The 16,183-nt window shown below is 37.5% G+C and overlaps 1 protein-coding gene across 7 annotated transcripts in view; it reads right to left on the bottom strand.

The window, feature by feature from the left end:
• Positions 1–16,183, bottom strand: part of LOC126190754 (E3 SUMO-protein ligase PIAS3) — a 261,787-nt gene that overhangs the window by 64,668 nt on the left and 180,936 nt on the right. For all 7 annotated transcript variants that reach the window (XM_049931264.1, XM_049931262.1, XM_049931269.1 and 4 more), the window contains 2 exons: positions 12,287–12,323; positions 9,034–9,204 (listed from right to left, as the gene is read on the bottom strand). In XM_049931264.1, coding sequence (XP_049787221.1) covers positions 9,034–9,204; positions 12,287–12,323 — 208 coding nt within the window. The remainder of the gene's footprint in view (positions 1–9,033; positions 9,205–12,286; positions 12,324–16,183) is intronic.

Genomic DNA, 16,183 nt, shown 5'->3' with positions numbered 1-16,183 from the left:
GTAGAGAGGATATAAAATGTAGACTGGCAATGGCAAGGAAAGCATTTCTGAAGAAGAGATATTTGTTAACATAGAGTATTGATTTAAGTGTCAGGAAGTCGTTTCTGAAAGTATTTGTATGGAGTGTAGCCATGTATGGAAGTGAAACGTGGACGATAAATAGTTTAGACAAAAAGAGAATAGAAGCTTTCAAAATTTTGTGCTACAGAAGAATGCTGAAGATTAGATGGGTAGATCACATAACTAATGAGGAGGTATTGACTAGAATTGAGGAGAAGAGAAATTTGTGGCACAACTTGACTAGAAAAAGGGATCAGTTTTTAGGACATATTCTGAGGCATCAAGGGACCACCAATTTAGTATTGGACGGCAGCGAGGAGGGTAAAAATCAGAGGGAGACCAAGATATTAATACACTAAACACATTCAGAAGGACGTAGGTTGCAGTAGGTAGGTGGGAGATGAAGAAGCTTGCACAGGATAGTGTAGCACGGATAGCTGCATCAAACCAGTCTGTGGACTGAAGACCACAACAACAATATTTTATTCATTTACTTTAGTCTCTTAGTGTATTGTGAATTAAGTTTGCAATGGATAAATTTGTTCCCAAAAAGACGCGCTTGGATGTTGATGATACTGCAAGTCAACCTCCAACAATTATTGTGTCGTCAATTGCTTCATCGTCTTCAGGCGAGAACCATACACAGCCGAAACCTGGACAATCCAGTAAGCGAAGATCATTTCAGAACTCTTGGTTATCAAATATACATGGCTAGAATATGAAGCATCTACCGAAAAAGTTTTTTGCAAAACCTGCCGACAGGCAGATCCTAAAAATCTATAACAATTTTCTTAGAGAGAGAGAGAGAGAGAGAGAGAGAGAGAGAGAGAGAGACACGACGCATTTACTTCTGTAGGGTTTTCTAACTGGAAAAAGGCTTTGGAAAAATTCCGTCTTCACGGAAATATGTTAATGTATAAAGAAGTTGTTCTGAAACTAAATTCTATCACTAACCGAAGTGTGACCTCCCAACTGAATGAACAGTTACATAGTGATATGAAGAAAGGCTGTTTAGCTGTGGAGACAATTTTTACTACTGTGCAATTTCCATGCCGACAAGGACTAGCAATTGGAGTGCACGAAGATGTAAACTCAATTTTTTTTCAATTGTTGGAACTCCGAAAGAAAGATATACTGGAGTTTAAAGATTGGTTAGGGCATTTGGCGTATAAGTTGATGTCCCAAATTCAAAACGAGATCATTGATCTACTAGGAGAGTCTGTTTTGAGAAAGATATTGGCTTCAATCAAGAAGACTGAACATTTTTCTATTATGGTTGACGAAACAAGTGATTCTTCGATTCATGAACAAGTTTCATTTTGTTTTCATACTGATGATACTAAAATGTAGACATCAGTATGATGTCCATTACAATTATCCGGGCTGTTATGCCGTTCTCAGAACTGTGTCGCAGTCAATAAAAAAGTCCTCCATTGAAGAGAGTGTACAGAAAGGTCTCTGCCATTCGGTTGTGCTACCACCGAGGCTTTATGGATTGCCCAAAATTCATAAAGAAAATGTGCCGTTAAGACTGATACTAAGTGCCATTGGTTCGCCCACCTACTCGTTAGCCAAGTTTTTGACTACGGTGCTAAAACCACATGTGGGCCGTTCGGACTCTTATATAAAGAATTCGACACATTTCATCCGCAGATTGAATGGCATAGTGGTCCAGCCGGAGGACATATTGGTCAGCTTCGATGTGGTATCGCTGTTTACCATGGTTCCACTTAATGATGTATTGGAACAGCTGGATCGAATTTTTCTTGCCGATATTTTAGAACTGTTTAAGTGTTGTTTGACGACCACATACTTCAAGTGGAATGAACAGTTTTATGAGCAAACGGATGGCGTGGCTGTGGGAAGCCCCCTAAGTCCTGTAATTGCAAACTTCTTTATGGAGAAATTCGAAGAACAGGCCTTAGGTACTGCCAGCAAAAAACCAAATGTATGGCTCCGATACGTGGATGACACGTTTGTACTGTGGAGACATGGTAGGGAGGAACTAAGCCGGTTCCACGAACATCTGAACAGTAAAAACTCGAGAATTCAGTTTACAATGGAGGAGGAGGTAGACGGCAAGTTGCATTTCCTCGATGTGCTTATTTTTAGAAACGAAAATGGTAGTTTGGGCCACTCAGTATACCGCAAACCCACGCACACGGACCGTTATTTGCACCGGGATTCGAACCACCACCCACAACAGAAGTGGGGTGTTATCAAGACGTTAGCGGACAGAGCTAGAAATATTTGCGAACCCGAGTTGCTCGACGCTGAGATGGAACATCTCCACAATGCACTAATGAAGAACGGATATTCGTCCGCCGAAATAAAACGTGCGTTGAGGCAGCCACGCAGAAATCATACTGATGTTCAGGCTACTGCAAAATCTAAGGTTTTCCTGCCGTTTGTTAAAAATGTAACGGAAAGAATAGGGAGGATCTTGACGAAGCGGAATATTACCATAATTTACAAGCCACCAGGAAGATACAGGTATACCTTAAGCCTGCCAAAGACGCTCGCAAACCATTGGAAAAATCTGGAGTCTATAGGATCCCATGCAGCTGTGGTGATGTTTATGTGGGTACCACTAAAAGAACTGTTTCTAAACGTTTTGAAGAGCACAAGGGAAATTGTAGAAGAGGAGAAACGGAACGATCAGCTGTTGCGGAGCATGCTTTCCAGCCAGGGAACCACAATATTCGTTTCGAGGAGACGCAAGTACTAGCGGCCACGAGGGGATATTATGAAAGGCTCTACAGGGAGGCAATCGAAATCGCTAAACACCCAAATAATTTCAACCGAAAGGAGGAGGGCGTCAAATGAAACGGTATATGGATGCCAGTGTTAAAGAAGATGTGCACCATCCGTCCACTACTGGGTGATGGCAATGCCGATCGACGGCGACGGACAGCGGCCAATTGCACTGACTTTTTCAAAACGCGTGACGTCACGCCGCGGCGCGGGGGTGCACGAACACGGAATTTAGCGGCAGTCAGTAGCGAGCCAGTGAGTGTGTTGGACCTTCCATCGAGCTACGGACACCCTTGAAGATGTCTCACGCAGTCGGAGACGAAACGTTGGGAATCACCACAGAATTCATCAACCGACCACGGCATAACAGCCCGGATAATCTTAATGGACATCATACTGATGATGATACCTTAATCGTCAATTAAGACTTTATTGGCTTATACGAGACCCCCAACACTGAATCACAAACTCTATTTAGTACTTTAAAAGACATTTTTGCTCGTCTTGATTTGCGAATGGATAACTCAAGAGGACAGTGGTACGATGGTGCCTTGAATATGAGAGGTAAGTTCAAAGGACTAAAGAACTTAGTTTTGGATAAACAACCAAAAGCACGTTGTGTGCACTGCACTCCTCACAGTTTAGACTTGGCAGTTGTAGACAGTCCCCGCCATCTTACATCTATGAGGGATATTATGGCTTTAGCGAAGGACTTAATAAACGCCATAAGGGACTCCAACAAAAGGATGGGACTTTTCAGGAGCATATGCTGTGAGAGTGCCAATGACCAAGCTGGTCTATGACCCCTTTGCCCTACTCGATGGACTATGCGACCTTCTAGTATCTTGAGAATAGTGAAAATCTTTGAAGAACTTCTACAGTTTTTTGAAACATTTTCTGCAGGCGACAAAACAGAGACACGTTACAAATGTACAGGCTATCTTGAGTCAATGTTACAATTCAAGACTTATTTCTTTTTATGTCATTATTGGCATGCAATGAACCCAGTAGAGGATGTCAATGAAAACATTCAATGCCCTCATCTCAGTGTTGCAGATCTGGAAAAAATATATGAGGCCTTGATTTGTATATTGAATGGAAGGTGTGACAGTTCTGAACACTTTTGGGAATTGCATTTAAAAGAAAATGCCTTCAAACGTTGATCCTTTTCTTCCTCGGAATCGAAGTATACCAAAGACGATTGAAAACAACAAAGTCAGTTCACCGCACACTTTCAAAATCCCAAAGGAATACTACAAAACTATTTACACTGAAGTTTGTGACACGGTGCAATCTTGCATTACTGAGCGGTTTGCTTCAACTGGACTCACAGGTCATTGCAATAGAACAAGAGTATTTGCTTTTAGTAAACAGAGGTGAAACAAATTTGGACAAATCAACTGAGTTTTTCAAAAATGACCTAGGCATTGAGAGACTGCGCTTACACTTGAATATGTTAGCCAATATCACGAATAATAAACAACTGGTCTTAAAAAACATGCATGATGTAAGAAAGTACATTACACAAGAGCCTGCAGTTGGAGAAATGTTATGCGAAGTAGTGAAGAGCATTAATCTTCTCCAAGTAGTTCCAATCACGACAGCAACAGCAGAATGGTCTTTTAACGTTCTTAGATGTCTGAAGTCATATCTCTGATCAACAATGTGACAGAAGCGATTGAACAACTTGGCTGTTCTTCATGCCCAACGAGACGTTTTAGATGAACTGGATATCCGACCAGTCATCAACAACTTAATATTCAATAATCCAGTCAGTCAACATTTGCACCTTTCTCAAGACACTCTAGCCCTAATAATGGCATTTAGAACAATATTAAAAAAAATCTTTATAAAATAGAGAATTAAATACATAAATAATGTTAAATTTTCAGTTTTGAAATATTAGTACTAGTTTAGTACTGTATTACTATATACTATAGTACTGTATTAGGTACTTTAAAATACTTAAATATTTTTAGGGGTAAGACCCAATTAAAACCCATTTTGTACGTACTTTTTGACTGAAAGTATTAGGCATACTCTATAAACTTTATTAACTATTAAAGCATTAACTTTCAGATATTTTTTTTTCATTTAATGAACCCTGAGCCTCATTCAAAGTATGATTAAATTAGGTATTTCACTTATTAATCAAAGTGCTATTACTGTAGAACAGCAATATTTCCTGTTTTATTCTATTAATGATAGTTTAAGGATTTATTTAAATATAAATTTAGTCTTTTCAGTGCTATATATTCACTGCCATGTAATAGTCTATAAGCATTATTATTACTGTAAATTAAATTAGCTATTTACGAAAATACCGTGAGTGTTGATGTTTTGTTTCTTTTTTCAAAGTCAAAAAATGTGTCAAGTTTCCTGGAGTGTCGAGTTATCAAGAGTGAAGTTTTTGGGGGTTCTAATGTTGATCATGTGACTCTAAAATGCTTAAAAAACTTTAAAATTCACTATTTTTCATGTAAAATTTAGAAAATTTCCTGGGACCGCCAGTATGCCTCCCCCCAATACTTTTTATAAGTCAACGTCCCTGTAGGAGACCAAATAATGTGAACGGTAATTAGTACAGACCAGTAACTGTTGGTCCCACACAAGGTGGAGAAACTGACAACAAACGAATAGGAAAGTGGGGGAATTCATTCACAAAACATGCATTTTTTATATTATGATAAAGACCAAGATGTAAAAGATGAGTTATATGCAACAAAGGTACTTAATAATAAAAACACTGATGAAATAGTACAGGCAATAAGAAATACCAAGCTACAAAATATTTTAGTACCTATTGTACTGGACACCAGAGCTTCGACCAATGTAATATAAATGAGTTTTTTAAAACAAGATCAAAAACAATATGCATATACCAACCTTACCATTCAAAATTGTAAAATTCTGATTGCCATGGGAGACAGGTAGAGGAATGAAACTACAAATGCGCATACCCGTCCCCCTTAATGAGGTTACCATAAAATGTACATTTCTTGTGGTGGAGAAATTAATAGTTAACTGTATTCTCAGAATGGATTTCTTTCGACAGTTTGAAGTAACAACTAGTGTTATTTCCAGTTGGACAAACACATGATTCTGATGAAACTAGTTAGAACAAAACCAAGTCATAACAAATACAAAGCAACATAGACTTTCAATTCTTTTATCCTGAAGTATTTTTATAAATGCTCAATGTAATGATCAGTAATTAGATGAACACACAGACATTCATGTGGTGCAAAATAAGGTAAAAGAATCTCCGTATTTACCTCAGACACAAAGACGAGTTATGTGCATTAATTTTGCAATATAAACAAGTGTTTGTGAAGTGACCTAGGATTATCAAAGATTATGTTTATAAAATGGATGTTTATTCACACACAACATTTTGTCATTCATCATACGTGATACCGTGGTCAAAAAAGGAAGCAGTAAGAAAATAAATTGAAAGGACTGTGAATTAGAAGATCACAGAGACCTCACAATCACTATATTGTTGTCTTCTTTCAGCCTTTACAAAACCTAATGGGAGTGTAGTGCCCCCAGAATTTTACGAAAGTCTGGAGACACTTGTGTTCCAGCCGTTTCGAGCACACGTTATTTTAAAGCAGGGCATAAGGATGAGCATGGGATACTGCACCCATTTATTGTTTGTGCAGGTGGAAGGGAGATAATTCGTCGGCACTGGCAAGTGTTCAGTGCGACCTGCAAGAGTAAGCAAATACGGCCCGGAAGCTCCGTGGCCGGCTGCAAAGAGTAATGTAGCACTGTATTGTTAAAAAACAAATGGAGAGATTCGAAATAGTGACTGTTTATTAGACGTTGAATTGCTGTTGAGAGTACGTGGACTGGACGTGGATAGTCAGCCACGATAAAAGCTTATGTATTAATTGTGTTCAAAAATGTGTAATTAACTGATTCTGGGTGCCCAGTAATGTGTGGGCTTACGTCATAAAGTTTAGTAGTTGTTTTTGTACAAAGTAGAAATAAATATGTTCTGGTGCATTGAATGATATTCCAAGAGTAGTGTATTTTTTAAATAAGAAGAGAGAGAGCGGGAGAGTGAAAATTTCCCCTTCGTAGCAGTGAAATCTGCGGAGAAGTGCCCGGAGCTAGCAGAAGACTGCAAGAAAGCAGAACCAGCATTCTTCAACAAGTAAGTCCACGAAAATGCTTAAGCTGTATAGAGAGAGCTTAACATTACAGCGGGCCACCACAACTGTTTGTTATTGGAAGCAAGGGAAATAAACAAAATCATTGTGTCGATGAGGGCAAAGCCTGAGAATTTACATGAACAACTGTTAAAATTTCACAGGATTAGGTGTTGAACAACTATAGGTCTGTCAGAGTATCATACTGGGAGACAACAATACACCCCGACAGCAGAAAATATACTGTATTTATTTGTTTTGGTAGAAGTTGTACATTTTGCGTTTTGCCCTTTGGGCTAAACGTCAGTGCTAGTGCATTCATAATAGTGCTGGGCAGTGTTGGGCCCAGGGCTGCTAAGTAGAGCAATGCTTTATGTACATGGCTTAGTGATCACGACTGCCAGGTGGGAAGAGCATGTCATCTCTCCAGAAGGAATACTACCAGATACAGGAAAAGTCATGTGATACCAGCTGAAGGCAGGACGACTTTAATGCTATTATGAAAGCCTTAATAAATGCTAATTTACTGTGCCATCTGGACATGAGTAAAGACCTATGCTTCAGCACAGGTGCTTCATCACAAGGAGTGGGGGCACATCTGTTTCAGATCAGAGAAGTTGAAGGAAAACCAACAGAATGTGTAATTAGTCAAACCCTTACAGAATGTTAGTTATCATATTCAGTGACAAAATTTAAAGCAATGACAGTGGTTTGAGCATTCAGAAAAGTCCAATATTACCTATGGAGGAAACAAACAGAAGTATTTTGCGACCACCGAGTCCTGTCATTTTACTTAACATGCAAACTATCACACAAAAGAAATAGCAAGGTGGTGCCTCTTCCTACAAGAATTTAGTTTTGAGGTCGTGTATATAAAAGGAGAACAAAACATCATAGCAGAATAATTTTGTTACTCCTTCTGCAGTGGATATTGAAGCCCAGTTCTTGAAATTCAGTTGGGGGTCACCGACTTTCACTGTAGGTGCATGCTCACGGAGAGGTTTTGCAATTCATCTGACTGGAACAGTATGTTCAATAGCTATAATCTCACTTCAAACACCGAGATGGTAGTAACAAAACATTAGAATTGTTTTAACAGTACGAAAAATACGAGTAAATCTCTTGAGAATTGCTTCATATTGCTTGAGGAAAATGATGTCCAGGCAGTGAGCATCATATTCTCTATGTATGAAGTAAACTGAAAAGGAACGGTCTTTAAGGGCTCTTTGTAATTATAAAAGGTATAAGCTGAAAGACCATGTTCATTTTACTCTCAGTATTTCTGTGCGAAAAATATGGTCCAGGGTTTATAACAGACTGAAATATTAATGCCTTACTGTACAGAGCATCACAACTGCAACATGCTTAAGTTAAATCATCATTCTGTAAATGCTAAGCAGTTTCTTGCACTAGATGCATGCTGAATACCTTCTGTAAATTTAATGATGTGTACATTATTAACTAAGAAATAAAAAAAAACTTCATTGTATAAATGCTAAGTAGGTGCCTTCTACAAGAGGCATGCTGAAATTCTTGTATAAATTTGACATTTGTACCTTATTAATTTATTAATATGAACTACTGATGTCAGCCAGAAAATACTCTTCAGTATGTTATAATATTAAGCATTTTATTTATTTTTTCTAGATTTAATATTTCAAATGCCGAGACAAAACAGGTCGATATGTACTGTAATTTAAATAAAAAGTATACACATAGTGTATGTTCTTCAGCTTTATGTTATGTTTTTAGCAAATGCTTTAGAAAAAAAGTAATTTTTACAACTGAATAAAAATATAAAGTCATCCCCCTAACTGACAAGAGATAATGATTCTCCATTTGGTTTGAGATACCCAAACTAAAATTAACTTAAGAAATACTTTCAACTAGTTCATTACCACATTACATCTTGGGAGAAAATGTGGCAACATCCAAGACCGCAACAGCAATAATATTTTGCATTCCCTTCTTCCAATGCCTTCAGTTAAGTTGTTCTGTACATTATATTCAAAGCCTAATGATGACAGTTATTTTGGAAGAACTAAAATTGCCCATTACATACCTGATGTCTTCATTAACTGTTGAGATGAATCTTTAGAGCTTTTGTCTTTTGTTGCACTACTTGTATCATCATCAGAATCACTTAGTGTCAAGTCTATAACTTCTGCTTTTTCTGGCTTGTCTGCTTTCTCACTTTTAGTTGGCTCATCTGGATCCTTGTCTGATACCACCACTAGATTAAATAAATAAATCTGTCACTTGATTGTCTTAATAAAGTAAACAATCATTAAGCATACTTTAAAATAATTCTGTTTAATTTATAAACAGTGACTCCTACTAATATTCAGTACAAATAATGCACTACTAAATATTTTATTACCAGATCAATTGGACACACAACTTTATAGCAGAAGGTACCACCAATGGTCCTGATAATGGCTTTGGATGCTAAGTTGATTCATCACTGCTCAACAAATGCCCAAAACTCCTGGAGATTGGTCAGTACTGTGTTCAATGAACTAATTTTCTTTCAGCTTTCATACAAATACCACCATACAAACAGTGTTTTAATTTAACCACTTTGGCACAATGTGATGTGATGTGCCAATATCTGCAAGATCACAGACAGGTCACCTGTGTGAGATGACATTACAAGAAGACTAATGTGATAAATAAATGTTACCCATACATGCGTGTGCACCAACTGTTTTTCTTTATTTTTAACCTTATCCTTTGTTTTTGGAACCAGTTTTAACACTATCGGTTGTGCAGTAAAATATGACTAACCACCCACTTGCTTGTTACAGCCATGTTACAGTTTATATATTTCATTGCAGTCACTGTCATCAGTAATGACAAACATTCAAATCAGCTTACTGTGATTGGTGCTAGGATTTACATCAAGAATAGGCTAAAATTTTCAAAACTGGACATGACACTGCACTGTTCAGAAATAAGTGCTGAATTTACGTTGCATGAGACTAACTGACGAAAATGTAGTTTTGTTTTCCTGAACAAAGAGGGAAAAGGAGTGCTGTTGACCTTGGTGCTTACATCTGAGTGCGTACTTTGGAAAAAAGGTATATAATTACTAGTTTCATTCATACCAAAGAATTGCACAATAATTCGAATAGTTACTCTCTCCTACATCTGAAATAGGAGCTTTGTGAAAGCTAAAATTTTGCTAGAAGTCTGGCTGATCTAAAATAACTTACTCCTCAAAATAACAGTAATAATATAGTATAATAAAGAATGTCCTTAAAATAACTTGGATGAATTTTGTATAAAATTTTGTGAGTTCTGTAATACAGTTATAGTTAACTCATACTATGACAGTTCTCTTACAGACCGCAAATAATACGCAGCAGTGCTGTACTTATCAAGAAAAGAGAAACTACCACAGAAAGGCTGTTGCCATTTGCTACAGCAGGGACATGAAACATACTGGCTAGGCAGTGGACCAGAACTGTGGTTCAATGAATGATGACTGGGTACTTTGACCATGAGCTACTTGCAGACTGATGCTAACAGCTCCCTCAGACTGCATCCAATGCTGTCAGTTAACTCACTATGCATTTCATGGTCACTAGGACATCCTATACTTAAGTATATAGTAAATTGGTATAATTTTTCAATGTTGTGTATAAATGGCCTCATTGTTGTGATACCATTTATAACATAACAGGATAATTCTGCAACAAAAACAATTAAAAGTCAGCATACCCTTGCTGCTTTCATCATTTAACCTACTCACTCTCCCACACGTGCATGCACAAGTGTGTGCAAGTAAAGCTTAAAACAGAAATCAAGGACTGCCAAATCCTGCTTCTCCTATGACTTATTTCCCAATATCCCCTCTCCCCAATACCTATATGTACCTGTAAGACAAATAAGTGAGGACTGAATAGCACAATTCAACATCAAAATAAAAAGACAAGTCTGGAGGATGCACTACAGTAGTTGATAGTAAAGGCTGTTTCAAAACGAACCGTGCGGGTTTTAGGGATTTGTTGCAGTTATTACATTCAACATACCATTATAAACAATACATAAAATAAAACAGCAACTCAAACAGTTTTGTTTGTATACTTCTGCACAAAGGGAAGAGTATGGGATTAACAAGAGTGACTGTCTCTCATGCGTAGTCCCAAGAAATCAGTTCCAAAAGCGAATTGTGAATTTGTAGTTAGAGTGATGTTTGTGTGGAGATTTAACAAGATGCTTACAACTGCATCTTAATCATTTTCAGTTGTTACAAACTCTAAAGCCTGCAGACTACCAACTCTGCATACGAAATGTTGCTGCATGACTGAAGATTTTCTGGATCCTGTCATCTTCAGTGATCAATCGACATTTCACTTAAGAGGCAAAGTGAACACACACAAATCCCCAAAAAGACTCCCCTAAATTTATTTCTTTTTTTGCCACATCCTGGTGGAAAGTTAATGGGCATTACTTTGCAGATGAAAAGCAGAATCAAAAAACTTCACTTGGCAGTACAATTGGTTCAACAGTGTTGTATCTGACCACTGGACTGACCACAAGAGGCTGAACGAAAAGAGCTTTTTTTGCATGACCTATACGTCCATACACGATTTGATGCCATGCAATTTTTACCTGTATGTGCTTCCACTACCAGCTGATCTATCCAACTTTAGAAACAGCATCATTGTAACAATTACTCCAGACACACTAATCAAGGTTAGTGAAGAACTATCGTATCGACTAGATGTGTGATGAATGGTCCTCAACTGAACTCTTGCAAGAAAAACTGTTTGAGCTTCTCTTCTATTTCATGATTATTTCAAACTGTAGACTGAATGTAATAAATGCTTCAAAGACTTAAAATCAGTATATTAATTTTGAAATATCCTGTTTTCTGGATTGTGAAGACACAAGTAACAAATGCTTCTGTACCAGCTAGTTGCATTTAAGATTGTTAAACATGATCTATGTGAGTAGATGCCACACACATCTATGTAACTGTGGTGCTAGCTCAGAAACAGGACTGCGTAGCTCAAGTTTTGAGCACAAAAACTAGTAGGAGAAATTAAGAACACTTAACAGGCTGAAGGACTGGCATAATTTATTATTGTACTTCAATATTATAGTAAATTAGAGAAATAAGTGAAAATGCAGGTAGAGAGAGATTTTATGTGAGGATTAACTAAGTAGTACTAAACTACTACAACTACTTGATCAGAATACGAAAGCAAGACAATGTGAAGTGATGTTGCACAATTCTCATTATGAATTTGCTCCTACACCAAATAAATGATTCTTTTCACAAATTCGTGGCTTGTGAATGTTCTTACCTAAATCCTCACTTTCACTCCTTGATGTCACATCAGGCTGAAACACAGGGAAAATAATAAAATGAAAGCCAGAAATACTCATTTCAAACATATACATGTGGAAAATTCAGTTCATTAAAATAGAATATTTTCATAGATCACCACAAAGTTATGTTCTTCACTAATCAATTCGTTTGGAGTGTGCAGGAGTACCTACTTTCTACATGAAAATTCTGCAACTTTTTCCTGAATGAATGAACATAAAAATCTTTCTTTTTCTATCATCATTAAAAAAAAGGGAGTAAGAAGGATTACAGTAACTGCAGTCGTGTCACAATGATACCACACTGTGCCAAGATACATGATAAGATCCTGGAGAGCAGAATCCAAGGAAGGATCAAGAACAAATTGTGAGAGGAACAGCATGGCTTCAGATCAGGGCAGTCAACTGTTAACCTTATATTTGCAGTAAGCAGCTCCAGGAGCTCCACTACGAATTTAGGGAAAACCTTATGCTGGCCCTTCTTGATATAGAAAAGTCATTTGACAGTGTCTATAGAAGAAAGGTCTGGGAAGCACTAGAAAAGAAGAGAGTGGAAAAAGAGACAACAAGCAGAATGGATAAGAAGTACTAAGGAAGCCTGAGTTATGTGAAAGTGGGAAATGAAGGGAAGGAATGGTTCAGCAAACAAATGGTGTGAATCATGGTAGTGCATTGTCACATCTCCTCTTCATTGTGGTCTTGGATGAGATAATCACTAAAGTGGCAGAAAAAACTGGAGAAGACAGATGTAAGCAACACTGCTCTTGAATGGTCTGAGAAAACAGGGAGGAAGAGATTCAGGAAGAAACTGTGTGACAGTATGGAATGAAATGTAATGTAAACAAATGTGAGATCCTGGTTTAAACTAGAAAAAAATATAGACCAACTAATGAAATAAGAATTGTAGGTTAACAATTGAAGAAAGTGCGAAGTGTCAAGTACTTGGGAAGTGTGATAGGGGAAAATGGAAGAAACGAGAAAGAGACCACTGAACATTGCAGACAGGGAGAAGTTTCCTGCAAAATTATGGAGCCTGTTTTGGAACAAAGATGTCCCAGAAAGAAGCAAATTACTAATATATAGAAATTACCACATCCCATGCATCTGAAACATGAATAATGAAGAAAAGAGATGTAAGCAGACTACAGCATGTGAAATGATGTTCCACAGAAGTAGGAAGGAGTAACAACATTAGAAAGGATGAGAAATTAAAGTGCAAGAGAAATAGTTAAAGAGGAATTGTTGCAGAGCAGGATAGAAACATCAAGGCTAAGATGGTATTTGCACTTAAAGAGAATGAAAACAAGAGGCTTCCCAAGAACATATACGAAATGGAGATGCGAAAGAAACTAGCAAGAGGAAGACCAAGGGATAGATGGCTGAAGGGTGTGGATGAGAGCATTTGAAAAAAAAAAAAAAAAAAAAAAAAAAAAAAAAAAAAAAAAAAAAAAAAAAAAAAAAAAAAGGGAGAGGTGAGGACTGGGCCAGAGAACACAGAAACACTGGGAGAAACCAGGACTATGGTGAGGCTTATGTTCCAAATGGGCCCAGCCTGGAGCTAGAAACTGTTCAAGGTGGTGGTGATCATGATCCCTGATTTTTTGCTTTATCATCATACTGCAAAACCCCACTGAATTTTGCTTTGGTAACTTGCAAAATCCCAGAGCATTTCAATGCTGAATCATAACATACTTTGAAAATAAGATCCTAGAAGAACCAGATCACTTTTTCACAATTTATTGCACCAACTCGATGAAGGCATTCTGTCTTTCAAAGTTTGTGAAAGTAGTTTATCAGCTGATAAAGAGCAAACAATGTATCTTCTGAATAAATGCATACTGCTCCAACACCTTTTACTTGATGAATAATGGATGGGAAATACTCGACACAAACAGTAAGTGTTCCCCAAGGAAAAGTAACCAGTACAGTAATGTTCTTAACATAAACATAAAATTCATTAGTGACATAACATTAGCAGGCTGTTCACTGATGCTGGTGACTTTAAGAAAGTAACAAATTATTGCCAGGAAAGCCAGAAAGACATTATCTTTTCCACTTTGTGTGCTGAATAGCAACAGAGCCCTACATGACCGACTATGCAAAATGTGAGACAGGATGAGCATATCCTAACTGCATAGGCTGCCCACACCAGCTATCTTGGCCTAGTACAGAAGACATGACCGTATCCTATAAATACATTTCAATTGATTGGCATCCGACATTTAAGGGCCAAAGTCATGAAGTTGTAGCTGTAAGCAATGTTGCAGGCAGCTGTCTGCTGCTGTAGTAACAGAAAATCACTTTAAAGCATTTATCTTCTTCTTCAATAAGTTAACTTATCAGGTCATATCTTAAAAACTACTGGACTCACTGAAATAATTCTTTTTTCCTGTCGATTATCCCACCACTGATTTTCCACAGTTGGATATCGCATAACATTTGACAGGTATAAGCTTCGGAAAATGGCTCTCTTCCTTCAATAGGTTAACATTTAACTCTTTCTTTATCTATTACAAAAGGAAAATTCTGAAATTTATCCCTACAGTGTCAATCTCTGAAGTGTCTCCACTCTTCCCCTCTTTTAACTACTTTTTCATGGCACAGTGTTAAGGCACACAAAACTTCACAAATCTTCTAGTAGAGAGAGAGAGAGAGAGAGAGAGAGAGAGAGAGAGAGAGAGAGATCGACCATGCAGAGTTCGGAAATAAGTGCAGTAAAAAATAAGACTGAAACCAATGAGTACATGTTGAAGAAGGGTCTTCAAAGATAAAAACAACAGAGCTACTAGGTACACACCATGCATAAACTGCTCTACATTATTGTGTTACCAGTTGGGACCACTCTATTCAGGAAACACAATTTTAAGAAAGCCCCCACTGACACAGTTCTTTCTCGGATACTAGCAGTGATAAAAATTTGTATTACAATAAATTGTGTTACAATGCATCCTGCGGATAGGAGACCCTTTAATGCTGTTCTGGGGAAGGTTTCAAAGAACTTGTTCAAGAATTGATACATCTATGTGGAGAAGTTAGCTATGCAGATCCACATCTCTCTACAATAAGTACACATGCCAAAGAAGAGGCTGAAGCAATTTGAAAAGTGTAATGCTTTCTGTTAATACAGAAGTTATTAATAAAACATCTGCTGCAACAGTTCATAGATGGATTGATTCACACAAACATTTGCACTATTTGATGCTTACAGCACATAACATAAACACATATTTGTCTCTTGTGAATGAAGTTTTATTTACAAAATTATTCCAGAATGTTAAGATAATATAATAGAAACTTTGGAAAATCACGATAGGCTTCACTGTGCTGTTCATCGTATGAACACAGCAGCTGGCCACACTTTCGATGCTCCAAACATCGCAGCAACAATAAATACAGCAAAATGCATGGTACGGTACATGAAATGAGGCCTCTGCTCCTCTTTGAAACAAGGGGTCAGCATTGGTTAGAAATACTTGTTCACTACACTAGACTCTCCACACGCTCAATGTAACGAAACTGCTGCTTTGCTGATGGAAAAGAATTCTGCTTACAGATTACAGGAATAAGATAATGAGATGCAGGAAGAATTGCAATTTCTGGAAACCATTTAAAGAGGCCACTAACGAAACAGAAGGTGAAAAGAACCTACACTCCAGTTAGTTATCCTTTGGTTTCATAAACTGCAAATCTGCAGTGTCATTGGCAATGACTGGAGTGACTGGAGGTACAAAGATGACTTCATTATGATTGGGAATGGAATAGATTTGTGATTAAGTAGCATAACACATATGCATATCTTAACAGGAGGTACGAGGGATTAAAAGTAGAGCTCCTGAGTTTTCTACGTGAGAAGGTTGTAATTACTTCCAAAAATA

This window comes from Schistocerca cancellata, chromosome 6 (assembly GCF_023864275.1).
Source record: "Schistocerca cancellata isolate TAMUIC-IGC-003103 chromosome 6, iqSchCanc2.1, whole genome shotgun sequence".
Taxonomy (NCBI): domain Eukaryota; kingdom Metazoa; phylum Arthropoda; class Insecta; order Orthoptera; family Acrididae; genus Schistocerca; species Schistocerca cancellata.
The sequence above is the reverse complement of the archived record's forward strand: the minus strand, read 5'-3'. Positions and strand labels throughout refer to the sequence as shown.